This window comes from Mizuhopecten yessoensis, unplaced genomic scaffold (assembly GCF_002113885.1).
Source record: "Mizuhopecten yessoensis strain PY_sf001 unplaced genomic scaffold, ASM211388v2 scaffold1511, whole genome shotgun sequence".
Lineage (NCBI taxonomy): Eukaryota > Metazoa > Mollusca > Bivalvia > Pectinida > Pectinidae > Mizuhopecten > Mizuhopecten yessoensis.
In genome coordinates, this window is record NW_018404083.1 from 155,247 (window position 1) to 182,359 (window position 27,113).

General features: G+C 36.1%; 1 protein-coding gene across 2 annotated transcripts; it reads right to left on the reverse strand.

Moving 5' to 3' along the window:
- Window positions 1-1,878: 1,878 nt before the first annotated feature.
- On the reverse strand, window positions 1,879-26,722 carry LOC110463501 (non-canonical poly(A) RNA polymerase PAPD7-like). 2 transcript variants are annotated; one of them, XM_021518134.1, is made up of 11 exons: window positions 26,245-26,722; window positions 23,995-24,118; window positions 22,733-22,779; window positions 22,118-22,238; window positions 21,220-21,315; window positions 20,238-20,378; window positions 18,972-19,185; window positions 18,101-18,224; window positions 17,083-17,337; window positions 14,738-14,873; window positions 1,879-12,387 (listed from the first exon to the last, which is right to left on the reverse strand). In XM_021518134.1, the coding sequence occupies exons 1-11, from the start codon at window positions 26,607-26,609 to the stop codon at window positions 11,779-11,781; spliced, it is 2,232 nt and encodes a 743-aa protein (XP_021373809.1). In that variant the 5' UTR covers window positions 26,610-26,722; the 3' UTR covers window positions 1,879-11,778. The 2 variants fall into 2 exon arrangements, with proteins under 2 accessions (XP_021373809.1, XP_021373819.1); XM_021518144.1 differs by lacking the exon at window positions 14,738-14,873 and having other exon boundaries at window positions 11,546-12,387.
- Between the last annotated feature and the right edge of the window lie 391 nt (window positions 26,723-27,113).

A 27,113-nucleotide genomic window follows, 5' to 3' on the forward strand; every position in this document is an offset into this window, starting at 1 on the left:
AAACGCCCTAGTCTGTGTGCAATGTCAATATCAGATTTGCAAATCCCAACTTTCAGTTTGTCCTTCACGAAACTCACAATCTTTCCAACACAGTCTTCCACAGTCTCATTTCTATCTGCGTCTTCAAATCCCACTATCCTAATAGAATTTTTCCTCCCATGTTGTTCCAGATCATTTTGTTTGTTTTCAAGTTCCAGCCATTTGTCTTCTGAATCTGTTAATTGCTGTTCAAATCTGGTTACTGATTGTTTTAAATCCTCATTCTGCTCCTCTAAGTCGTAAATCCGACCCTCCATTCGCTCTATCAGTTCCCTATTTTCTCTTCTGATTTCTTCTCTTAGGTTTTTCATCTGTTGACACATGTCCTCCTTCATCGTTGACAGTATAGTGAATATATTGTCCAGTTTCTCATCTGTCGACATTTTCCCTTTCGATATGTCACTGAGCCGTCCAGACTGAAGTCCCTTGGATTTATCTTTACTATTACTGATGCTCCCGCTCCTGGTTGAAGCCATTTCACAAGACAAACTCACAGTTCAGGAAAAAAAAAAACCCAACACTTTCAGCACAACAGTGTATAGTCAGATGTCCATACAGGTGTGTAATACAGGTAAGGTTACCTGTGTGTCACTAGGTACAGTATAGGTGATAGTGGTCACTAAGAGTGCTCACTGGACCATGGTGAGATCTGGTCTATCTTCAAAAGAAATGTTTCTCAAAATCCAGAAAAGACAGAAAAATCTGCACCAAAGACACCACAAATGTAATCTAAAGCACCTCCAGAATACACAGTGCAACATTCGTCATGAATGCATTGTTATTTTCAGCATAACAGACACTTTTCTAGAGAGCTCATAAACAACACCTCTGGCCAGGTCCTCCGTCCTTGACCCCTTCCTTTGACATTTGACATTTTATAATAAAACCATTTGTAAGTAAGAGTTATCTTTCTTGAAAAACTTCACATTAGTGAAATAGGTAGCCGGTTTCGTGAAGTACAGAACAATGGACACATGTGACTCATTGATTAAAAAGAACTGAGTTAATGCCTGGATTGCTTTGAAATACTTTAATATTGAAAGAACACACTGTTCTGTCAATAATAAACATGCAATATTCATCAGTTTAATATTAAACATTAGAATATGCGGAAATTGTGATACTGTCTCCCTACATTGGATTTTCAACTAGGGATGTACTTCCTGTTTCCGTTTAGCAATACACTCCAATGACCTTAATTCCAATCAGTGGGTAAGAAGAAGTCGTTTGAAGAAATTGTTGACGCACGCCACGGTATGGTATTAGTTCACCTTGGTAGCATGGGAGAAAGATAATCACACCCTACCTTGAGGATGTAACGGAGAACTCTCGGGTTAGACAACCAAAAAACATCACCCCCTTGGGTTGGAGATTTCTCTCCGTCACACCATCAAGATAGGGGATGATATCAATCAGCGATTTGACCACTAGAAGTGACCTTGAGGATATTGATCAAAGCTGTAAGAGGCACATGCATCCACAGGGAATCGAAACTCGGAAGTCCAATGAAATGGCTGGTGAAATCTCTGACCGGTGTAGCTTTGTTATGCAAGACAGTGGCGGATCCAGAGACCTATCTGGGGGGTTCCATGTTGGAAAAATTGAGGAAAATGGTGAAAATATATGATTTTTAAAGAAAATTATCGGGGGGGGGGTTCCTGTAGCCCCAAAAACCCCTCTGGATCCGCCACTGCAAGACAGAAAATGTATTTTACCTTTTGACCTTAATTAGTGTAAGGTTTTTTTATTAGCATAGTATCTCGACTGTAAAGAAATCAAGCTCCAGGAAAAAATTCAGACGTCTCATTAAGCAAATAAATAAGAACAAAACACCAAACATGTTTTTATAAAAAAGAGATTTTATTTGTATAATTTCAAACTATTTTCACTTCCCTACAAATTGCCTGAAACTGAACTCCTACTTTCATCAACCTTCCTGTAAGCGTTTGAAGATTGAAGCTTACAGTGAACTTAAAGGGTCGGATTCTATCTTTTAGATCACACGAGCGCCATACAGGTGTGTGACCTTAATCAAACTGAATGATGAAATAATGAATACCACTACTTCAACTAAAATGGTCGTGCCAAATGTAAAACTTTGTAATGTCAATAATTTGTCAAAAAAAGGGATAAAAATTGTACCATAATTTAATCGTAATTGCAGATAGCATTTTATGCATGAAATGTCCAACATTTTCCATAATTTAGAAAAATACACGAAAACAAAATATTAGTATGAACATAATGTCCGGAAAAAAATAATTATCCAACCAGACACCTTTGAAAGGAACACAAGAATAGTGTGTATTTTCCTTTAAACTCATTCACCCCTGAAGACACATTTGAACTCTTCCAATTCAAGGTTGAAATAGTTCATCATAAAATTTCAGGGGGTGAATGAGTTACGCAGGTAATGTTTCCAGTCTGTCGGTGTACCGGTGCACCTCGTCATGGCTATACACAATTTACCAAATTAGTCGGAATACAAAACAAATGACATTTGACACATTCTTTTCTTCAACTTCTTACAAAACACAAAAGCAATATGACTATAAATATTAAATATCACTCCACTTAGTTACCTTCTAAGGGAATATATCAGATTTTGACAACATTTTTTTTTTTCTTTGCAAGAAATATTTGAGCGAGATGGTTGGCTTAGCCAGTCCAGCACCCTGAATGACATTTAAATTCACTGGCAAGGTTAAAATGAACGATAACTAAAAACGAAACAAAAAAACTGGCTTCAGGCACACCAAAGAACAATTTACATATTAAAATCGTGTTAAAAAGTACATAAAAACAACATAGTAACAGGTGGCAACTACTTCTCGCCAAGCTTAATCTATACCCCACATCACAAAATCTGTTGTTGACATTCTCCTGTCTAGATGGTTCTCGAGACAAGTTTTTGATATATATCCCATGCTTTCATAAATTTTACAACATAATGGTCTATTTTCTCTAACCAGGAAATGTGGGACCTTCTATACACAAAACTGCTCGATTCACTTACCATTATAACACCAAGTATGTTTTTCAAAACTGTTGTGTATGTACTGCAGTCAAACTATCCATCTTGAAGGCATGCATGCATCAACATGGCATATTCATTTTCAATAATACCAATAATTATTCAATTCATTCAAAGTTTTACACAAATATCTTAATTTTTTTGGACTAAAAATCTCCCAAGCCCTTTTTAGATAGCAGTTGGTATAATCCAGTTCTTCATATTTTCGATTATAAAAGATATAAATTTGACCGAGAAATAAATTTAAAAAATAAATGAAAACAGATTGAGCAATCATGTGGGGCGAGAATAATATTGGATGATTATGTAGGCCGTTAAAATAACAAGGCTGGAAGAAAACAAAGTCCTGAATATGTTTAAAGGAAAGCAGAGAGAGAGAGAGACAGACAGAGAGAAGAGAGAAGGAAAGAAAAACATTCAAGATACCACAGGACTTTTTTGATTCTTAGAATGAGCCATGCCCCCCTGTGTGCAAGTTATGCACAATAGAGATTACTGACAAGATCGTATTGACCGAGTCTTGCTGCATGGATACACAAAAGATACATTCCAGGACAAACGCTGGCACAGGACTTCTTCTATCTAGACATGTCAATGCAAAAATATCTGTTCTCTTTCTTACAGTACAAAACTGCTGAACAATTATATACAACTCACATAGTACATTTTAATAAATAGTTTCTCACTAGAAGCATTCAACCAATCTCCATGAACACAGAAACAAGTTCTAGCGAATAATCACATTCACTATTACAAGCCTACCATATACAAGCATGTAACCCACTCACAATGATTGCTAACACATGCTTCTACCATATAACCAATCACAATCATTGGTACACTTTCATATAACCAATCACAATCATTGTTACACTTTCATATAACCAATCACACCCACTGTTACATGCTTTACAATCTTATTGTTGTACACTCTACAATTATAACCAATCACGTCCATCATTACAAGCTTTATAACCAATCACACTCCTCATTACAAGCTTAACCATATGACCAATGGCACCAATTGTTACACATCTGCACGAATTATGTCCTTGAGGCCCGATTCCCTGAATGCTACATCAAAATGCCAATCTTAATATCACATCTGATCCGTACTGAGAGATGCAAATCCCCCAGGGTGTGACCAATAGACAAAGCCCAACTAATCACAAGGAGCTGTCTACAACCAAACAATCGGACGAAACATTCTTTCGCATCGGATAGAACGAAACATCAACTGAACGGGTAGAAGCACCATGGCAACGCTCGTCCAATCAGAGGAATCTTCAACATGGAAATAATCAAGATGCGTGGATTTAGTGGCGATTCTCATCGGATCATTCAGAAAACTCAGTTTCACACGCCATTCATGCCTACATTTACTTCCCAGGTGCAACACACTAGAGGACAACATAACAGTTCAATGACTCAAAATATTACATATGTATTGTATCAAGAAAACATACCATCTAACACAGTACAAATTATTATTGTATATTCGAATTCATCAATGGCAACAACAACAACAATTATCATTATATTTTGAACATTGACAACATATATATGAATATAAAACTCTCCTCAAAATGAAACATTCAACCGAAAGCCAGCACTGATTTTTGCAAGGCATACATTTATTCCAATTTGAAGTCGCCAGTTTTGAGTACGAGACAACTGAAAACATCACATGCAGAAAACTGTTTGTGTCCGACAACCAAGGTGGACAAAAGAATGCATAATGTATGTAGACTAGGGGCACAAACTTTCCGTCATAAATTCGTAACAAGTCTAGCCGGAAAACCGATGTGCGATCACAACTTCTGCATAGAATCCAGGGACTAATCATACGCAGTCCCTTTGATTGATCAAGATGAGCTCCGAATCAAACCTGGCCGATGCTATATTGACCTCAGTCACATAGAACAGGTATTATCTGTTGGACCTAGCTCACCTCCCAAGGTCTGGACACTTTTGAGCCCTGATGGCAATAGAAACAGTTGACCTCTGACAACAAGACAATCAGTATAATGAAGGGCTCATTTTACGATACATTTTAACAACTTCAAATCAAATAAAAAAAATGGTTGGTAATATAAAAATAATTTCCCAGTTTTTTTTAGGTTTTTTTCCACAAATCTTCACAAATTAAGGGACAAAGTTGTTTAACCTTCCCACATTTACCATAACATTTCAATGATCTACAAGATTGATCTACTACCGTGAATTACATTTGAAAGAAAGTCTGCCAAACACAGATGTGATTTTTTAACTCCAATATTACTTTTACAGTGCCTCAGGCAGAAAAAAAAGAGGCCCTGGTAACCGACTGTTTACTGTTGCCTTGACAACTGGTTTGGCCATCACTCATACTCATACTCACACATTAAGTAGAAGCCTTTTACAATAAATGGCAAAGAAAATAGATTTGGTAGAATCACAGCCCTGATATCTGAAATCTTTTTTTCGTGTGCTAAAATTTCAGGAAAGTTTGCGAACCAGGGCCCGGGGAGGCACAATTAGGGATAAACACCGAGCAAAAATAGGATTTCTGCAGAGACACAATGTATCATATATAAGGTATGTCTAGATTGTACAAATGATTCCTTTAGCAATGTAATATCACTCAAAACACTCATTTTTCCATTGATGTAGTTTCCCCCACCAATCAATTATTCAAACCAATAGTATGCCTACCAATCTTCTCAAGAAAAGAAACAGCCAAATTTTAATCTTAAACACATTCAGTCGGGGAGTGTTTTAACTAATTTGTATGTTTGTGGAGAGAAAGATCTTAGCATTCTATTACATCGTATACTGCTCTTGTTGGTAGATTCATTGGGACACAAACTGAACAAATTATGTAAAAGAAAATAATATTCAAAATCCATTACTTTTTAAGAGGTAACCAACAACCGTTACTTTCACTTTCCAGTTTTACTGGTCTACACAGATGTTAAATGCAACTGTCTACAAATATATCACTACGATACCAAATGGGACTGAACGGCCATTACAAGCCTCGATATTTCTAATTACAATAGAATTCTAAATTTGTGCACAAATCTGACCTCCTACAGATGAAAAAACATGTAAAGAAAATCTGCCAATGGAAATAAACTGTAAGTGGTGTTTTTTTTGTAAAAGTTAAATTTCTTGCTGTATACAAATCTGCTAAAAAAAAAGGTAACCAAGAGTTTTGGTTTAATTCATTAAATCAACATTGTTTTATCTATTGAACTATACATATATCTTTGCCACAAATTAATTTAAAATACTTGCTGGAATTTACTAGGACTGGTTAGCCAGAGAAATATCAACTGCACGGGTCTTAATTCTTTTCTGTCGAAGACGTAGCTTGCCAAATCGTTGACGAAAAAATAAAATTGTTGATGAGGTGAAGACCTCTCCATTCCACGCTTAAAACGAAAAGATTGCTGATGTTTCCTCTGTGCTCATTATTTTTTTCTCTCATAATGCACATTACTTAAACAGCAGGATTTAAGAAGTGTTTTGTGATATTTAGTAAAAACAAATCAGATTATCTCATACTATATAAATCAAGGGACCACTTCGTCACAGGTGTAAAGAGTTTCTATTCAACAAGCTTATGCACTAAATTCAATCTAGTTTATCGGTAAAAGCGACAGTTTTACATAAATCTCGTATGCATTGCCTTTATATATATGCAATGCCTTGCAGAACTTACAGAACTTAAATTCACCCTCGAACTTACACAACATATTTACTTAAAGCTTACAAATTTGAAGAGCACCTAGTATATCTTTATATAGCACTTAAAATATTGTGTTATCAACATGGACTTGAGTTTGACAAAGTAGACAGTATTAGACTAAATGGAAAATGCCCGCTGCAAAGTTGTATAGAATATTTATACAGGGGTTATTTTCTTTGATGACAACTATTTCATATAGACGTTCCCTGAGAAACAAATTAAGTCAGTACAATAAAAAAAGCAAAGCATAAGGCAGCCTTATTCACGGTGATCTGGAAATTCAAAATTTGGAGTGGCGCAGTGGATAGTGCACCAAGTTTCACCAAGGCAGCCGGTGTTCAATTCTCTGATCAGACAAGGAAATGTAGGGTGCCGGTCACCTTCCCAACCACGTGGGTCTTCTCCGGGTACACTCGTTTCCTCCAACATTGAGACCCCCCGTGCGCCAACGTCTGGGCCAACAAGAGTTATGAATATAAGTTGAAATAACTTGTTTCATAATTGTTGTAACCTAACATAAATTTTATTTCAAATTTATTTCAATCCAGAAGTCAGAGAGGGAAAAGATCTGTTCAACCCCGTGTTATAAAATATGTTTATCAGATCACCAATGGCACAAGTAACAAGTATTACAGCACTATTGAAAAGAAAAATATTCTGGACAGCATTACCTCCCTTGAATTTGACTTCAGCGCCAATGCTCACCAAGGGAAACAACCAGTGATCTGCAAAACATTTGGCGTTATTGCTGTAATGACCTTAACCACTTAGAACTACTAACCAGAACCTAAGCATAACATGCTAGTCTTTTCTTAAAAGATCGAGTATATATGACTTGCAAGTTCACAATATTCAAAATATTCATACATATCATGGTTATTTTTAGAAAATGTTTTGAATTTGACCTTTTTTTGAGTATCATGTACAATAAAAACGTTATACAGTAGTCTACTCCATGAAGACGCAGAAACAGACGTGTGTCGATAAGACAGACTGACCAGAAAAAAAATGTAATATTCAACTACACATCATTTACACATGCAACTTTCAAAATATAGGTCACTGTGACCCTTAAATGGAATGTGATTTACCCATGTGATCTCCGTACTATTTATTGCAACACGCATTTAAAAAAAATGACAATTTGTCTACTTGGCTTTCTTTGAACCGAACAGAGAAATACTGGCTGCAAATTAAATGAAAACCATACAGCGATACAATTTACACTAGTATTGATGCTCATCATACATTTGAAAAGAAAACTTTTGGAGTGCCAGTAATATTTGACTTGCAATAAAACTCTTACTAAATACACTTCACATGCATACAATAAGGCTGTATAACGACTTGGCCGTAACCATACAACTACTATTATCAATGTAGTCTGCGACAGAATTAAATACGAACACAATAAATGGGGGGGGCAACATGATGTCATAACAACAATTCATCACAAAGTATCAACAGATTTTTTTTTTGTTGTAAACAAAAACAGAAGGCATCAACATTATCATGAAGTATTAATAATTATATCACAAAAATTGTACACTTCACTGACCATCATTATTCACCAAACAGCTGTCTAATTAGCCGAAACATATAGGATCTACTACCGACCAGCCACGTTTTAAGATACAACTGTTTTATTTAAATTTTTCTCCCCACTTTTTATAATTTTCATTATTTCACTTTGGCCTTGAATACATATTGAACACAACACAAATATTATATATAAATATATTGTCTGCATATTAGTCAGACAAGTTATGTTTTAAAAGACAACTGCTTTTGTCTCCATCCCCCCCTACCCCCTCCCAGGTGTAATAATTTCCAATGTTTCGCTTTGGCCTTGGATAAATTGGCAACACAATGCAAATGGAACATATCAACCAATCGTCAGCCCAAATTAACACAATGAGTTTATATATACACTAATTGGCACCGTTATAATACTAGGCTGGTAACAAGTACACTGATGGAGCTTGAGACACGCAAGAATACAGAGCTATTGAAAACAGAAAAATACCATTTTCAATTTGACTTTGCTTTCAAATGTTTGATACATAACGTTTCTTTCATTAATCAATATTCACATAGATTTAATTTTACATTTGGCCTATTTTCACCAAAGCCCTTCTTTTAGATTTTAAAACATATTTTGACAACGGCAAGGTCTGTTAATAAATGAATCAATTAAAATAAATAATATAAGAATGCTTCTTTCCGATGACTATTTCCACTGATAGGTAACTGCATAATTAAACGATCTTGTTAGACATACACTGCTAATATTTCATTCCCAAAATGCATTATTGCGCAATTTCTTTTCGATCATTCATTCAGGTAATTATAATCACACGCCACATTCAGATACATACAGGTATCCTTGCCTCACCTGCAATATTACGAAACAACAAAGCATGTCAAAACTGTAGATTGATTTATGGTATACAAATATCTTCCTTTTTTTTTAATATCAGTGATTTTCATGTCATATAACACTCACAGATGATATATAATTGAATTGCACAATCTTTTTTTGTCTGGCTGGAGATCAGATATGATATATATATATATATAGACTTATACAATTTATATTATGGAGACATCAAAACACTACCGCGTGTTCCTATACAATGAGATCCTTGTCTTAAAAAAAGTTTTTCCATCTGAATCTAAACAAGTTTGAATCAAAAGGAAATACAATTTCCCTACAAACTTTCATGAATTTTATTTAAAAACAATACATGAATCAAGTCTAATGCATTTCCAAATCTAATTGTGTATTTACATGCTAGACCAATCTTTAATTGTTTCCTCAATTACACAACTTTTCCCATTAACATACTGATACATGTACATGTTGATAGAGATATTCTGTAAAAAAAAATCAAAAAAATCTGTATTTAAATATTTTCAACATTTTTTGCCATTTTTCTTTTTTGTGATTTTTTTTTTTTTGGGGGTACAAAAAGGTGTCGCTAGTCCGGTAACCTTTTTTCTCTCTAGATCTTTCATCAAAAACCTTATTTTCAAGTAGAACAACATATTAAATCTTAAACTTAATGCCTTAATCATTTTGACAAAATAGTATCCTGCTTATTTACATGAATTAACTTGGAATGAATTCACAACTTGGGATAAACTGTACATAAATGAATTCATTTTTTGGAGATCCAAAATTCCAGAATCATGTGTAAAATTTCCGCATTCAAAATATAAAAATATTTAAAATTATGTATAAAACAAAAGATAAATTTACTCAATGTTTTCCAGATTGAGTCGGCTTTGGGGGAAAAAAATAATCTTGAATTTAAACAATGGCTACAGTACATTGAATACATAATGATCAATTGGTATATATAACAGATTTCAAAATTTGCAGAAAGACATAAAACTGGTGTTGACAAACTTTAGCTAAAATTACTGGATTTTTAAACAGAAGCATTAAAAATATACATGATTCATGATTTCTGTCTAAATATACAAAATTATAGCTACTTAAACACATTCACCCCTGAAGACACATTTGAACTCTTCCAATTTAAAGGTTGGTTTAGTTCATTACGAAATTTCAGGGGTGAATGGGTTAAGGGGAAAAAAAAACCAGCATCTTCATCTATGCTGCAAGTACTTGGCTCAATATTTCACATGAGCTTTTATCTTTATACTGTACATTGCTTAAATTTGGCAGTCAAACTTTCGTGATTTTCTTCTTGATACAGCATTCACAATCCACACAAATTTTCTAAGCTGCTAATACAACGAAATGAGAACCTCTGCAAAACGCAAGTTCTTCACAGTGTCCAAGACTTTCTCAGCAACACTCTTCTACATGTACACAAGTGGTCTAGGAAATCACCCAAACCTGGCTCCACACCAATATATATTCTGGTACGCAATTAACCAGTACCTCATTCAATCAACATTGCTGTTCAACAGTCTGATAATGATAATTTAGAATACTTTCTCTCCCCCACTTATGCCACGACTTACGGAGTACGACGTCTTTAATATGCTGCCATTAATGATCAATTACTCGGGATACAGGATATGCATAAATAAAATGTATTGTCTTCACTTGCTTATGTTGTTCTTGTTTTTTTGGGTGGTTTTTTTTTTGCAAAATCTGTGACAATAGCACAGAGCCATTTTTTTCATTTTGATATTTTTCTTCAAAAACATTGCACTGTGGCGAAACCTTCCCCAGTCTAGGATGAGGACAGATCGTGAACACTCGCTACTCTACACCATCTAACGAACACGTGGATTTCTCAAGTGTTGTCATTTGAATCTGATGAACACAACTCGTGCGACAGTTTTGCTTTCATATTTACAAATGCATCTGCACGGGATCCTTCATGGAAACCGGGATCTCACGTCTATGATCGCAACACTCGGGAGACCGTTATCCTGCATCTCTGCTCACAGCATTCACCTAGAACTGGATCCCACGGTTTTTGCTCCTTCATCCACGATCACGGTGGAGTTAAAAATGGATCCCACATCTAAACTCACGGCAGTCAAAGAGAACTGGATCCTGCGTCCAAACCCAAAAGTTGTCAACAGCCTAAAAACTGTGGCACTTAGTTTAGGGGTTAGTTTAGGGTTGTAGATTGTTTGGGACAATGCAGACAACCAGGCCTGGTCGGTACATTCGCTCACTCACATGTAGACGGGATTGAGAGAAAATGTCAGTTGATTATGTACAGATATCACAATGTCTGTCGCAGATATCACATGGTTCTGTGAAATACACATGAAGAAATAGTTCAGGAGTTTTCAGTTTGAGTGAACTCCATGTATTTTCTCCTGTGCACACAACTTTTGTTTCTCGCACGCAAACACTTTCATCAACATGAATCATCCAAACGTAGATATACCTATAATATATATACTAGCACATTTTCACACGCGAAAATTCTGTCGCTAGTCTATACTCTTCATGCACTCACTCTCGAGAAGGCCAGCGTTACCTGGCACTGTTGGTGTTATTTTGGTTGAAATCTCTACGGCCACTGCCTCCTCTGTTGTAATTGTTACTAGGGCCACCTGAATGTAACGTGTGTGAACCCTGACCTTGTCCTACACTGCCGCCACCGACACTGTTTTTGCGGCGCTTGCCTTGAGATCGGCAGTACACCTTGCTGCCCTGGTGTCCCCCGGGGGGATAGCGGTTCCCTTTACCCCCAGGGCCGCCACCCTGGGAACCAGACTGACTAGAATGTCCTGTGTGACCCGCCGGGCCAGCGGTGTTTTGGGGTGCATACTTTGGTACGGCCTCCACCACCGAGTGTTCATGATTGGGCACCGTAGCTGGTGTATTACTGGGTGTGCCCCGTGGAGTATAGGAACTGTTGTTGGAACGTGTGGACGACACACTGCTAGAGCTGGCATCCCGCGACTTGCTTGGACCGCCACCATGCTGCTTACTGTAGTCTCGACTTCGCACAAACTCACGGGTGGCGACGGTGGCGGAGCGGGGACTGGACTTGGTGGTGGTAGTCGTGGTGGTGGTGGTGGGCTGGACTGTTGTGTTCTTGACTGGTTCTTGCTGATGCTGAGGGTCGGGCTCGGAGTCCTACAAACAGAAATAAGTTTTGCAAATATATTTCTTATTGTCATTCATGCAACTGTAAAAGACATTTGTCATATTATTAATATGAAAATCTTAAAAGTTTCAAAATTGTACACCAGAACCCAGTTTTACTAAAAAAAAATACAATAAAAATTTCATTTTTTAAAACATGACAATGATTCCTCATTTCTGTAATTTACTTAATTACTTGTTTTTAAGATAACAAATGTGATTTATTTGCCATATTTTAAGTTGTGAAAATGACCTGGTGTAAGGATAATTATTTCATTTACATAATTTCATAGTGTACGCAAAAAAATAAAGTTTCATTTTAAACTTTATCCTTATAAGTAAATGCACAAAATTTGATGGATTAGAACCTATATCTGTGGCTTTGTTCAACCAATAGTAATATGTAATCTTTGGTTTTGTATTGCATCGCAATATTTATTGAATTCAATTTTAAAACAAATTATCATAGCTAAATCTATCATAAACAATAAATATCAATTCAGAAAGTTGTAATAGGTACATTTCATGCATTGTCAGACTTCAAACCAAATTAATTTTAACTCCTGCTTAATTATCCATATTACGATTTACATCTCTTTTTTATTAAAATTACCCAACCCTACTTGAGATGATTTCTCGGACTACAACAGTTAATGCTAAAAATAAGTCAAAACAAATATTGGTTAACATTATTGAGGTTAGGTTTAAATACATGAGTATCGTGCCGTTGAGACATAATGTAAAGCTTCAAACTTGAAGAAGAAGAAGAAAAAGACCTATACCTCATTGATTATCCGAAAATATGCACAAATCTTATCAGTTGGCAAACTTAACATGCGTCGGATTTGCATACGGAATTTGGTTGAAACATCTGATTAATATCTACAGCAATTATCACACGAAAACCAAAGAGTGCTCGAAATGGGTGTAAAAACAGAGGAACATAAACATTGTTATCAAGTTTGGAAGAATTTGGCTTATATTTGTTAGAGTTGTTACTGATAAGAAATTGCAGATAATGATGTTTTTCGTTACTCAAGGGACTTTATATAACTCTGCCAAATGGAGTCTGATTAAAGTGGTCATCGAACTTGGCCGAGCCCTTAAGGCATTGAACCCTGTGACCAACTTTGGAGAAGATTGGTTAACGTTTGTTTTAGTAATTACAAGGAAATGAAGCGCATTGACGTTTTTGTTATACAAGGGGCCATAACTCTGCCAAACGGGGGCCGCTGAAAGTGGTCATCGAACTTGGCCGAGCCCTTAAGGCATTTAATCCTGTGACCAAGTCTGAATAAAATTGGTTAACATTTGTTGTAGTTATTGCATGGAAACAAAGTGGGACAGACAGACGGACAAACCCAAATTAATATCCCCCGTTTCGGTGAAAGCAGGGGATAAAAATACATTAATAGGTACTAGACACAAGGTTTTCAGTATATTTTTTTTCAATATTCCAGTACTTGATGTCATATATTTGAATTCCACCCTTGGATGTTTCCCAATGACCATACAAACAAGCAAGGCTAGGCTAAAAGCACCAGACTACACGAGACTGGCAGAGACATGCGACGTGTTAACTTTCACCATATCTAGTATCAACTGTATACAAAGCTGGATTACAAACAAATTCTATCAACCCATCAATCACTACATGCCCAGAACATCACTTTGGACATGGCTCAAAAGTGCTGCCACTACAAGACTTGGATAGTTGAGTGCACATATCTAGTGTGCCAGTCCAATAAGAAGCTATACTAGGTAAATGATGCAAGTGTTGACAGCTCATTCCTATATCTGTTTGCCTATCACCATATAGGACGAGGTTATTGATACGAATGCTGTTGGCCTATCACCATATAGGACGAGGTTATTGATACAAGTGCTGTTGGCCTATCATTATATAGGACAGGGATATTGATACAAGTGCTGTTGGCCTATCACCATATAGGACGGGGTTATTGAAATGAATGGTGTTGGCCTATCACCATATAGGACGAGGTTATTGATACAAGTGCTGTTGGTCTATCATTATATAGGACAGGGATATTGATACAAGAGCTGTTGGCCTATCACCATATAGGACGGGGTTATTGAAATGAATGGAGTTGGCCTATCACCATATAGGACGAGGTTATTGATACAAGTGCTGTTGGCCTATCATTATATAGGACGAGGTAATTGATACAAGTGCTGTTAGCCTATCATTATATAGGATGAGGTTTTAGATACATGTGCTGTTGGCCTATTGCCATGCAGGAGTCTAGGGTTTGGACATGTGCATTGACTATACGACACTACAGAACACGTACGTAGGGGCTTTGGTTCTAGTTGTACTCACTGTGTCACTGGTGAGGCTGGAACTACAACTGTTGTTGGGGGAGGAGGTAGAAGAGGACTGGTAGGGCGAGCTAGAGTCCGACTGCTCAATAGATTCCATAGGACCTTCGGAGACCTTCACACTACCATTGCCTTGTCTGTAAAACAAACAGGTCGTGTTAGTGTGTGAATCTTACTCCTCAAAGCACAGGTCACTATTAGTAGCCAAGTGTTAAGCCTTATAGGCTACAGGTCAGTAATTTGTGGCCTTGAAGACTACGGGAAAATGTTAGTAGCTAAACTGAACCTCATATTATACAATTCATTTTTAGTAGCAAAGAATTTTGCCTTGTAGACTACAGGTCAGTTATTTGTGGCCTCGTAAACTACAGAAAATTGTTAGTAGCTAAACTTAATTTCATAAATACTATTTATTACAAGTTGCTAAACTGAACCTCTTTAGGATACAAGTAGCCAAGTTATATTTCTTGTAGGCTACAGGTCAATTATTCGAGGCCGCACAGACTACAGAAAATTAGTAGTAGCTAAATTGAACCTTTTTAGAATAGATATCACTGCCAATAGCTAAAATAGGCCTCACTGAATACAAGTCAGGGTTGGTAGCCGATAAACTTTGCCTTGAAGACTACTGGTAATGATCCAGAGTTAATTACTCCACAAACTACAACTTCCCTTCAATCTATTCCTCATTTAGGAATAAAACTGATTTCAGTTCAATGTATCAGCACTCATCCTTGTAAACCCAGCTAGTCAGTATTTGTTGATCACTAAGGCAACATATTTGATTATCTTTTAATACCTTATTTAGGTTTATTCATGCATGTTTCATCTATTTTTTATTGTATCTCTTGGAGTTATTGTCAATATTTGTAGGAGTTCTCAAGACACAATTGCTTCTCATTGTGGGGTTTGGAGATATTATATTAAAAAAATCATTTTTAAATGTTTCTTTAACCCTTTCACCCCTATGTAACTTTAGTAGACTCTACCATACATTGATATGGACAAGTCCATTATGGCCTACAGTGGTGAAAGGGTTAAGTTGTCTTTAAAACCAGAATTTTAACAATGTATATAAATCATAACAATATAAACATTATTCATAAATATAATTTACAGTGGAAACCCAAAAGTGACCACACTACAGGTTTACCCAGTTCAAATAGCCCGACACTTCTAACAGCTTAATTATGTAGGGGCTGATAAAAAATGTCTTTATAACATACATACACTGTTCTCCCACCTTCAGCTATGATGGAAATGGAGAAGTAAGTGAAATGGAAAATATAAGTTACATGGACCTTCAATTAATCTATTGGTGTATAGTATTCCTCGAAGTGCAACAACATATGAATTTTGATGACCGACAGGCTTTTTATTATCTTAGTCATGCAGCTAAACGCAAAGTCTTACTTAATTCAGTGAAAACACTGACCTACATTTTATCACATACCTGTTGAATCTTGCTATAGAAATACAAGCAATTTTTGGACCATGAAATAGAACATTGTGTATTGCACATGTGCAATACACAATGTTGTATTTACTTACTAGCCAGAACTACTTTTTATGGTAATCCCCTTGTCATGGCGAACTGAAAGTTCCCAGTATTTGCAAAAAATCTCAAAGTTTATAAAATCTTATATATCTATATCAATCTCTACCAAATACGGAAGGTATGTGATAAAAGCAAGACCACACACTTGTGTTTTTCTAACAAATTAGAAAGCACAAGTTTATTGCGCGGACGTATATATTCACTTGTGCGGGGAAGGCGCACTCGTGAATATATTCATCCGAGCAATAAACTTGTGCTTTCTAATTTGTTAGAAAAACACAAGTGTGTGGTGTTGCATATTTCTATACTCTTTAGGAGTATTTAATTATGAAAATTGATGATTATTGGACTTCCTAGTATTCATAATGGACCGAAGTCCAAAGTAAAACAAAAATGTCAAAAAGAAGCAAACAACTTAAAGCCCCCTCCACTATTTTGCAGGGGGGGGTAATTAAACCTTTTAATTACACTATTGTCATCTGGATTACAACATTTTGCATTATAACAGGTGTTACAATAGGAAATCTATCACAGGCAATGTACGAAAGAATTTTTAAGAAAACAAAAAGCTGAAGTAAATTATATCCCACCAAGTCTGTTAGCATATGAAATTATCTCAAATTTACTTTGCAATAAATAATAAAAGTCTTAAATGACCAATCTTTGAATTGTCAAATTCCAATTTACACAATTTAACAGTTAAAATAACCATTTTTAAATGTATTTATTCATGTTTAAATCTAGAAGTTGTATGCTGCTGTGTAGTTCAGACCCCAAGCGGCACTCACCTGTTTTTTACATCTCCAGCCTCTGTGCCATGTTTTGGACTGCTGTTGGCCACGCTAGCATAGCTGCGTGTTGTGTTGTTGTTGTTGTTCAGGTTATTGCTAGTATTGTTGTTTTTCGAGTCGCTGTTACAGCTGCGGTTGTCAGGGCTAGGCTGTATCATGGGGTTGTTAGCGATGAAGATGGGGAAGGTGTCCTTGATCCACTTTCGATAGTCTACCACCTCATCGGTTACTCGAACTATCCTACCCAGTATACTACAAAACAAACAAATAAGTGGTTGCAGCAGGCCAAGGGGTTAATCAGGGGGGTTTGGTTAACAACAACTTCGGATAAAATTGGAAAGTTTCATCGAGGTAAGAACGAGGCAAGAACAATTTTTTAGAAATCTGAGTGATCATTATAACAACTCTGAATAAATTAAACCTTTTTATAATGCTACCATTTGTCCAGAGAAATTTCAACGGAAATTTTACAAAACCCTGTTCCTACATGAATTGGGAAAATAAAGCATTATTTTTGTTGAAATGGGCAATATGTTTCTGAACAAAAACTTAAAATCAACAGTGGTCCCCAAATTGTGAATTATAATGTCAAAAAGTTTGGAGATTCAGAGACTTGATTTGGAATAATACTTAGTGCTAATATTGAACCTTGGTGATCCTACATATTAAAAGACTTGTAGAATATTTTACACAATAGTTCCGTGGAGATTAAAATGTTCAAACTAAATGGTAGACCTATAAACAATCACCATGACCAGGTTGTCTGTCTGCGATGTTATTTCCTATGATGTGTGATCTTCAATCATAAGTAAAGTAGCGAGCAAAAATGTGCTCTGTTAACTTACTCTTTTCCTTCCTTTTAAAACATATTTTCTTAATTCCACATAAAAATATGTAAAATTCTTGGCCATACTATGGTCTATGAAAAATGTATATCTCAAAGAGGCTGTATTGTCTATGGTCTAAATTCTACGACTGAGATTACAGTCGTAGCCAATCATCTGGATGTCCTTACCTGTGATTTGGTCGGAGTATGTGGCTGTTCTGTGGCATCACAGTGTACGTCATGACTAGGTAGGCATACTCAAATGACTGTTTGACTTTCATAGCACCATACGAACTACGACCAATGTCGTTACCTGCAAAACAATTAATACTTTACAGCTTGTCCTCACAAAAAAAAAACATCCCACAAATTTAACACAACTGTATTGAGTAGACTTCCACCTGAGAAAGATAAAGACACTGACTTGTAGTCTAACTAAATTCGATAATTTTATATCAATAACATTCAATAAAGACTATTCCAGGACCCTCGTGTTCTGTGTATGGGTATGTAATCGACAGAAAACCAAACTACAAACAGGAGTGATTCACGTTTTCAAATGAAAGCAAATTAAACATGCATCACAAAATAATTATTCATTTTTTACATTGTTCCACCTAAAAACTTTCCAGCAGGATTTGAATTTTCAAAAGGAATAGTTAATAGACAAACTTCAATGTTTTAAAAAGGTAAATCGGCACACCTTCATGAAAATATTATAAAAGCAAAACATCAAGTACTGCAACATATTTACTTCATAACTGGAAATTTTCATTGCAGTTTTAATTTTCCCTTTTTGTTTCGACCTATGGGATGAGGATTAATTTATCACGACAGCAAATATAAGTACCCAATTGAACATATCTAACCATGCATAGTTAGTTTCATATGAAGGTTGAATACCAGTGAAGGGCATTACGTTTTGAGCCAGTGGTATTTTACCCAGTATACAGTAACTTTTCTAGGGGCTCTTGTGTGGCAGGAAACTCTTCTGAAATGGAGGTGCATGTAACAGCAAGGTAGCATACACCCTTAATGAAGTCTATAATGATTAGCTTACCCTCTGTGAGGGGATCCTCTATACAAAGAAGGGATGGCCTGTAGCCGCTATCCATGCTCTTCTGTATCTCCTCCTTCCTGATGTAGGCTCCACCCTTCTTGATGCGTATGCCGGTGTTGATGTAGTTGAAGTTCCTTCCATAAAGTTCGAAGAATTCTATCAGCAGTACTCCGAGATTTGCTTCTGGACTTGTGGCATCGTAGCGGGGATGAAGCTACAAGAATTTGTTCATGTATAACACATTTTGGAGGACTTAACCCTTTCGACTCTGTAGACCATAATGGACTCATCCAGATCAATTCATGGTAGAGGTTATTAAAGTTACATAGGGGTGAAAGATTTTAAATGTCCCCATTATTACACCACAAATATCATGCTACAACCTGACCGCAATTGCACAACTGCTTCTTTCTGTATTGATCAACCTGTCTAGACAGACCCCTAGTCCTTAGATTAAAACCATTCGTTGCTTTTTCCTTATACAGTCCCTATAATGGGGATTCATGGAATAAATTATTACTGTACCAACTTGACTCCATTTAAACGGTGAAAGATTACACATATTTAAGTTAATGGATATTTTCAACAGGAAAAAAAATGCAAGTATTATCGAACGAGCTGTGATACACCTCCTCGACAATGCCACATCAAGTCAAATACAACACATCCAAAGTGATTATCCAGACATAAGTCTGAATGAATTGACCTTTAACCCTTTCAACTCTATGTAACTTTAGTAGACTCTACCATGCATTGATCTGAATGAGTCCATTATGGTCTAGAGGTGAAAAGGGTTTTAAGCACAAACTAGTGAGTTTTAGAGGACCTTGTTATAATACATCCATCAATGTAGTCACATCAAGAAATACTCAGATATTATGTGAGCAGCATATACAGACTTAACCGAAATTCCCAAAAGATGTGTGTTTTTTTTAACTCATTTCCACCGGAAATTCCATAACGAACTACTCCAACCTTTGAATTGGAGGAGTTCAACTGTGTCTTCAGGGTTGGATGAGTTAATTGACAACAAAATCATTATAATTTTGAAGACTTAAAAATATTTATATGAAGTTCTTGCTTAACACTTGAGTTCAAACCCGCATTTCTTCAGACACAATTTCATGAGCATGAAAATAATTTGGAAATTTTGTAAGATTTGATGATAATCCAGTGAACAATGTCTGTCAAGAAAAGAAAGTCTTAACTTCCATTTTCGATAAAATGGCTTGGAGAGGGGCAAGGATGATTGTAGCCCAAGTTTACCTGGAGGAAGCTGACAGTCAGGTAGATGAGGCTGTAGGAACTAATACCACCAGTAAACACCTCGTTGAGGTCCCGCTGTAAAAGGAACTGCTTCAACACCAACACCAGGTACTTCAGGTTTGGGAACTGCTCCATGAAGTTCTGGTAAACAAATTAAAGCAAAGAGTTAGTCTTTAAGTCATCATCATCATCCCACTTGAAGGCAGTCCTTGATGATAGATAGATGGAAATTGATTCTGGTAAGTTATTTTTAGCATCTCTGAAAGCCGTTTCTAGGTGCCTTCCAGGGGGGGGGGGGGGGGTGTTGATTTTCCATTTCCATTTTTTTTATATATATAAACTGTACATATCACAAAAAGCAAAGCTGAGAAATAAAACATTAATATCTATTTTCATATTAACTCATTCACCCCTGAAGACAGTTGAACTCTGCCAATTCAAGGGTTGGACTAGTTCATTATGAAATTTCAGGGGTGAATGAGTTAACTTCTACATGTCTCAAAGGATGCAGCCCCCCCCCCCCCTCTCCTTAAGAGTTTCCACTATAAATAGGTGGAAATAAAAAACACTAATGATGACACAGCAGTAAGCTATCACAACAGGACTTCCTTGACAACAAATCTGTAACTATGCAAACACCAGGAAAACTACAACAACTTATAGTTTGTCTGGAAAAATCTTAAAAGCCGGCTCAATTTTAATACCAGCTTAATACGGCGGAAACAAAAAGATCACCACGTCTTTAGAGATAGAATCCCACGATACTGGTTAAGACTTGATAGGATTACGGCACCCGAGGCCAAGCTCAAGTCAAATGGTTTGAAACTACCCTTATTGACTAGATAATAGCAGTAGTAATTTAATATTTTCAATGTCCTTAAAATGTCCTGGCATCTCTATTTAAGGTCATTCTAGCATCTACCCAAAGGTTTTGTCATTATTTTGACAAAGGTCATTATGTAATGCTATATATTCATGTTACCTTGATCAGTGTAGCACTTTCCACCGAGTTCTTGGTATTAAAGCTGATATCCACCTTGATGTCGGTCTGCAGGTCTGTGAGTTTGACTATAGGGACCTGTAACATAAATTGCTACGTACTTATTTCATAACTACTGTGATGCACAGTTAATACATACAGCTTGATCACCATTTAATTACCTTCCTCCCATGCCTTGTGAATGTTGTAAACATTCTATATATAATATATATATTTAAGTCAATTTCTTTGTTACACCATATCATATGTGTTCTTATTAAAGACAGGGAGTGCAGATCTCAGGAAGTATTTGGAGCGTGGGTGCAAAGAGTAGCAACCCCTGAAACCTGGTTTTCATCATGAGTATTTTTCATTTGCATTTGCCTGGTTGTCGACAAAAGGTTCGACCTGCTAGGCCTGGCTAGCAGACCAACCAACATGTCAGCAAACAGCTGCTGGCAAAAGAAGAATGTATAAGTGATGGACATCAGGCTTCTGAATTTGTTTCTTATCTCTTCACTTATTATGCTGGAATCACAGATATTAAGAGGGCTCTGCATATTGTAAGTGTCACCCTGGAAAAATACTGGCAACTTCCTACCATCTCAGCTAGGATTAGAAAGAATCTCTTAAGCTCTATCAGTAGAGCACAGAACTAGTAAACAAGATGTCCTGGGGTCGATTCCTAGCGGTGGCATCAGAAAAATAATAACCTCTGTTACATAAGGTAACCTCCTGAAACCATGAAAATGAATTAATACACAGATACATGTAAATTTATCTCATGTCACTTCTTCGGGATCTGGCCCTACTTCCTTCATGACAAAACCTGTGTAGAAAAGTAGTTAAAACGTATCCATGAGCATGGGTTTGTGGCCAATTAAACAGGGTATGTACTTACGGAAGCCTTGTCCAACACCTTGATCGAGGCGTGATCAGTGTAGCCCTTGTCAAGGAGTGCTTTCTGTAGCATGAACAGAGGAGGAGATTTCCACTTCCCAAACACAACCAGATCTATATCACTGTACACAAAACAAACAGAAAATTCACGGTGAGTTTTGCAAAGCACTGTTGCAATGTATGTTTCTTGGGACTCGTGGAAATTCCTAAGTAAATAAGTGGACTTTGCAAAACAAAACAAAAATCTGCAGTGTTTCATGAAAATGCAAAATAGTATAATGATTTTTATCATGTAAAAATGCATATAACTTATGTCTTAAAACCTTTCATATACTTTTATTATTGGTATATGCATTCATGCATGAACATTTTTAATAACATATATGCTGATCAATGAATTTATTTGAATGAAAATTAAATCACACCAAAAAATTGTAAAAAATCTGATTTCTACATGGTTCACTATTGTTGTGTATATATAGCAGCATGCTACAATGTATTGTATAATCAATCATGCTGTGCTATAAAAATATTTTTCCCTCTAAACAGACTTGATATAATCCTACACCCCGACTTCTGTAGGATGCACTGGAGCCTTCATTCTCCACCAACTTACCTTGTGGGTAGGTATAAGCCCGTTTTGAAGCTGCCAAAAATTTCAACCTGCAAGGAAAATATTTTTTCTTTATTAAATATCAATCATTTCAACAAAATTGAAATGTTGAGGCCTTCAAAGTTAGGTTTGGAACTTTTCCTCGTTTTGATTTAAAGACATGGATGTTTAATAAACACTTGCTCAAAAAATAATTTTGAAACACTTATAAAACAAATAATTCAATAAATAGGAAAAGAATATGCCACCATATGAAGAACAACACTTATAAGCTATAAACATATGCTCATAGGTCACCCACATTATCTGCTCATAGGTCACCCACATTATCTGCTCATAGGTCACCCACATTATCTGCTCATAGGTCACCCACATTATCTGCTCATAGGTCACCCACATTATCTGCTCATAGGTCACCCACATTATCTGCTCATAGGTCACCCACATTATCTGCTCATAGGTCACCCACATTATCTGCTCATAGGTCACCCACATTATCTGCTCATAGGTCACCCACATTATCTGCTCATAGGTCACCCACATTATCTGCTCATAGGTCACCCACATTATCTGCTCATAGGTCACCCACATTATCTGCTCATAGGTCACCCACATTATCTGCTCATAGGTCACCCACATTATCTGCTCATAGGTCACCCACATTATCTGCTCATAGGTCACCCACATTATCTGCTCATAGGTCACCCACATTATCTGCTCATAGGTCACCCACATTATCTGCTCATTTTACCCACAATGTAACAACATTACAAATTAATTATTATTGCACATGTTGTAATTATGTAGACTTTGTGGTCGAACCCCTTGGCAAACCTGTTGACCATCCTACATCCTAAAATATAGTTTTCATACCCTCAATAGATATCAGTCATACGTCATACAACCGATATCTAATTTAAAGGGAAAAAAGGTTTGCAATGCAAGATAATAATGTTTCATTCATAGTTTTGTTTAATGTGAGCAACTGCATGAATTAATTTATATAGCTACTAATGTTACATCAGAACTGCATATAGATCACTATTGAGAATGGATGATAATGAAATCTGCTTGTTCGTTGCACTTAAATGACCGGGGCAATACTGTACTCTCCAGTTCACAATCTGAAGTTTGGAAATCCTGCAAGCTTCATCCCCGATTTCACCGAGCAAGACCATTGGACAAAATGTTCACATCTCCTTTAGTAGTGACATCTTCACACAATAAGATAATATTCATAGATAAGGCTTAAGAATATGACATACCGAAGCATCTTTCCAGAGGTCCTTGACCACCGACCGTATCCTCTGTACGACCTCTGCCCTCATGTTGGCTTCCTCTTGTGTTGGAGACATGTACATGAAGAAATCCTTGATTTCCTCATGCAGACTGTGAACAAAGATGTTGAGATCACTAATAAAACTTGCTACTGACAAGTTTTCAAAAAATAAAATACACCAGATTTACACATCAGGAAATACTTGCTGGAAATTACTCCCCCTCCTGTTAATGAGTACATTTATAATTGTCATGATGCTGATTTTACTATTGAGCTTACTGTAATATTATTTGTATTGTAAAAATAATACTGTGCTTTTATAAATCAACCAACAGGTGAATAATTCAGGGGGGGGCCCAGGTGAGCTCAAAATCTTCTAGTTTTCTCAAATATATAGCTTTAATGCAGATTGTGGATATCGTAAGTAAACAAGCTGTATATGTACGAAAAACTGTAAAAATCGGTAAAAAAACAAACCATTTCCTGGGATCAATTAATCTAGACTTGATTCACTATCGTTTATGAGTAGTTTACACTACAAATGAAAATTCCCCTTTTCTTTGAAATTCCCCATAAATATACATATGTATATGTGCTTCAAAATTCACCTATTTCAACCAGAAAATAACGATCTTTTCTTCAAAATATTTCCCCTATATATGTTTTCTTTTAATTTCAATAGTTTAATTTTTTTAATTGATGGTTGGTTTGACAAAAAAAACTGAAAACTATGTGATCCGCATAATATATGATTAAGTTTGATAACATTCTGACAACATGTACACCTTATTATAAATGACAGTATATCGGGATATGTATGGCAATATATTCATTATGTATTGCAATATATCGTGATACACTCTTGGTGAATTGCAACACCCCTATTATACCCTACCTACCATAATACTTAGTGACCCTAAAATGTACTTTTTACTAGACTTAAATCACTCTTCCATGTTAACTTTATCAAAATGAAACAAAAACAAAATTACCTTCCTACCCCAATTTTTCCAGACATGTAACAGGAAACAGATTTGTTTTGGCCTAAATACTTAATTGTAACATGATAAAAACTTGGCAGATTACACCTTATGTAGGCCTAGGTCAATAAGTAGATTACAGAGACCAGATAACAAACTGTCAGAATTGTAATTGTGTACTGTCTACATATTATAAACAAATTTATTATTGACATGATAATGTTTAAAGGTTTTTTTTAAATTTGACGTCCTATTTTACAGCTATGGCCTCTTTATTCAGACAGTAAGAATCAACTTACATAATAGAACTATTTGTTTTCCTACAAATTCCTTAGATCATTGGAAAATGTGAATATGCCCGCAAATTACAAACATTTGAAAACATCACAAATGTTCTTTAAATTCCAAGTTGGTGATGTAAAAGTTGAATCATTGATTCCTAACCTCTGGTTATGCTTGCTAAAATTAACATATATCATAAGATGTCTTTGTTAATTTTTAATAAGGTTTCATTTCTATGCTTTTATCATGACAGAGTGGAAAAATACAACCATTAACCCATCAGGTGGTATTAAAAATTATATTCATATTGGGCACACCTATGGAAGGTTGAAAGTTATGAAAAACCTCAGGATAAAATATAATGACCCAATTTTTGTGAAACGACTAGAAGTAAAAGAAAAAGTGAAACTGAAAACATATCGAACTTAAATTACCAGAAAAGAAAAAGATTTCAGAAAATACAATATGTATGTACAAATGGTTATTTCTGTGTTCTATTCTTACACATTGTGGCATGACTTCATGTCGAAAATACGCAACCTATTTATATAGTACTGTATACTGAACACACATGAAGTCACTTTGAGGGATGCGTGTCGGTGTGTCACCGTGTGTTAGTACGGGTGATCGGGCTCAGCCGTTGAAAGGATTACAAATTATCTTTAAAACCTCAGTATAGTTAATTAAATCAATACCTGTATCCAAAGCCTTTTTTAAGGTTTCACCTACCGTTACATATAAACTGATTATGTTAAAAGTATTTCTTTTAATTAAAGCAGAAAATCTACCATTATCTTCCGACGATTTCCCCATGGGAGCCTCGCCTTATTTAAAAGTTCTTGCACAACACATGTGCAGCCATGTTCCGTCGATTGTCATTTCAATGACGATGCTAATAAACTGACAATTAAGACACCGTGAAAAGATACACAATGGTAAATCAAACAATATTGTAGACAATAATCTATACAAACCCAATGACATCTGGTTGATATTTCTTTTTCTTGGGCTTCCAAGGGGTGAGGCCGCCATCTTCCTTTAATAAATGCTTGTACGACGAATGGTTCAAACCGTATGTACTGGCACGATTGTCTCTTTTTCGTTTGAAACTGTTTTCCTGATTATGGATACTATTCTGTCGATTCGTCGGAGCAGACTTATGGTCAAAATTGTTCGTTATATCAAGAGGAATAAACTCGGCAGGCTTATGATCCAAGTTAGGGTTAGAGTTATTGAGAGACATGTTATCAACGCCTATCTGAGCCTCAATTATCCTTGTCCACACATCATGAGCAACTCCTAACTGTTCCGGCGGATACCAAGCAATTCTTGGATCCATATAGTCAATTTGAATGAAATATTCAAGTCATTCGTTCGTGCCGTTAATTCGTCAGGAAAACTTACTTTACCGAAGCGGCTGTCACTTTTTTCGAATTTGCAGAGGATGGCTGCCACTGCGCAAGTCCAAATAGGGTTCATGCATATATCGAATCGAAGGATTATTTACGAACGAAAACCTTGCAAGAACTACACACAATATCCGGCTTGTTTTGTCTTTAAATATTGTTTCATCAAAGCATTATCGCAATACTAAACAATATAACATATTTAGAAAAGGTTAATGATGATAAACACAACACATATGTGCTATTGATGGTGAATTGCGTTTCGTAGTAAACGACCAGGGTCTGATAAATGAAGCACACTTCACGGGGGAAGCATGTAGCCGGATCCTTTTGACAGGTCTTTAATTGAGGCCCACACAGGGGTTTTACGACGATTGTCTTCAATATTAAATTTGAATTTGTGAGTGGTTGCCTCCCCTCCTGATTGGCTGATTGGT

Excerpts from the sequence above, each read along its gene's own strand:
- LOC110463501 (XM_021518134.1), bottom strand. The coding sequence starts at position 26,609 with ATGGATCCAAGAATTGCTTGGTATCCGCCGGAACAGTTAGGAGTTGCT. Across the intron at positions 22,780-23,994 it reads ACCTCTGGAAAGATGCTTCG|GTTGAAATTTTTGGCAGCTT; the intron begins GTATGTCATATT and ends TTTTCCTTGCAG. Across the intron at positions 19,186-20,237 it reads TGACTGTCAGCTTCCTCCAG|CTTCATCCCCGCTACGATGC; the intron begins GTAAACTTGGGC and ends AAATTCTTGTAG.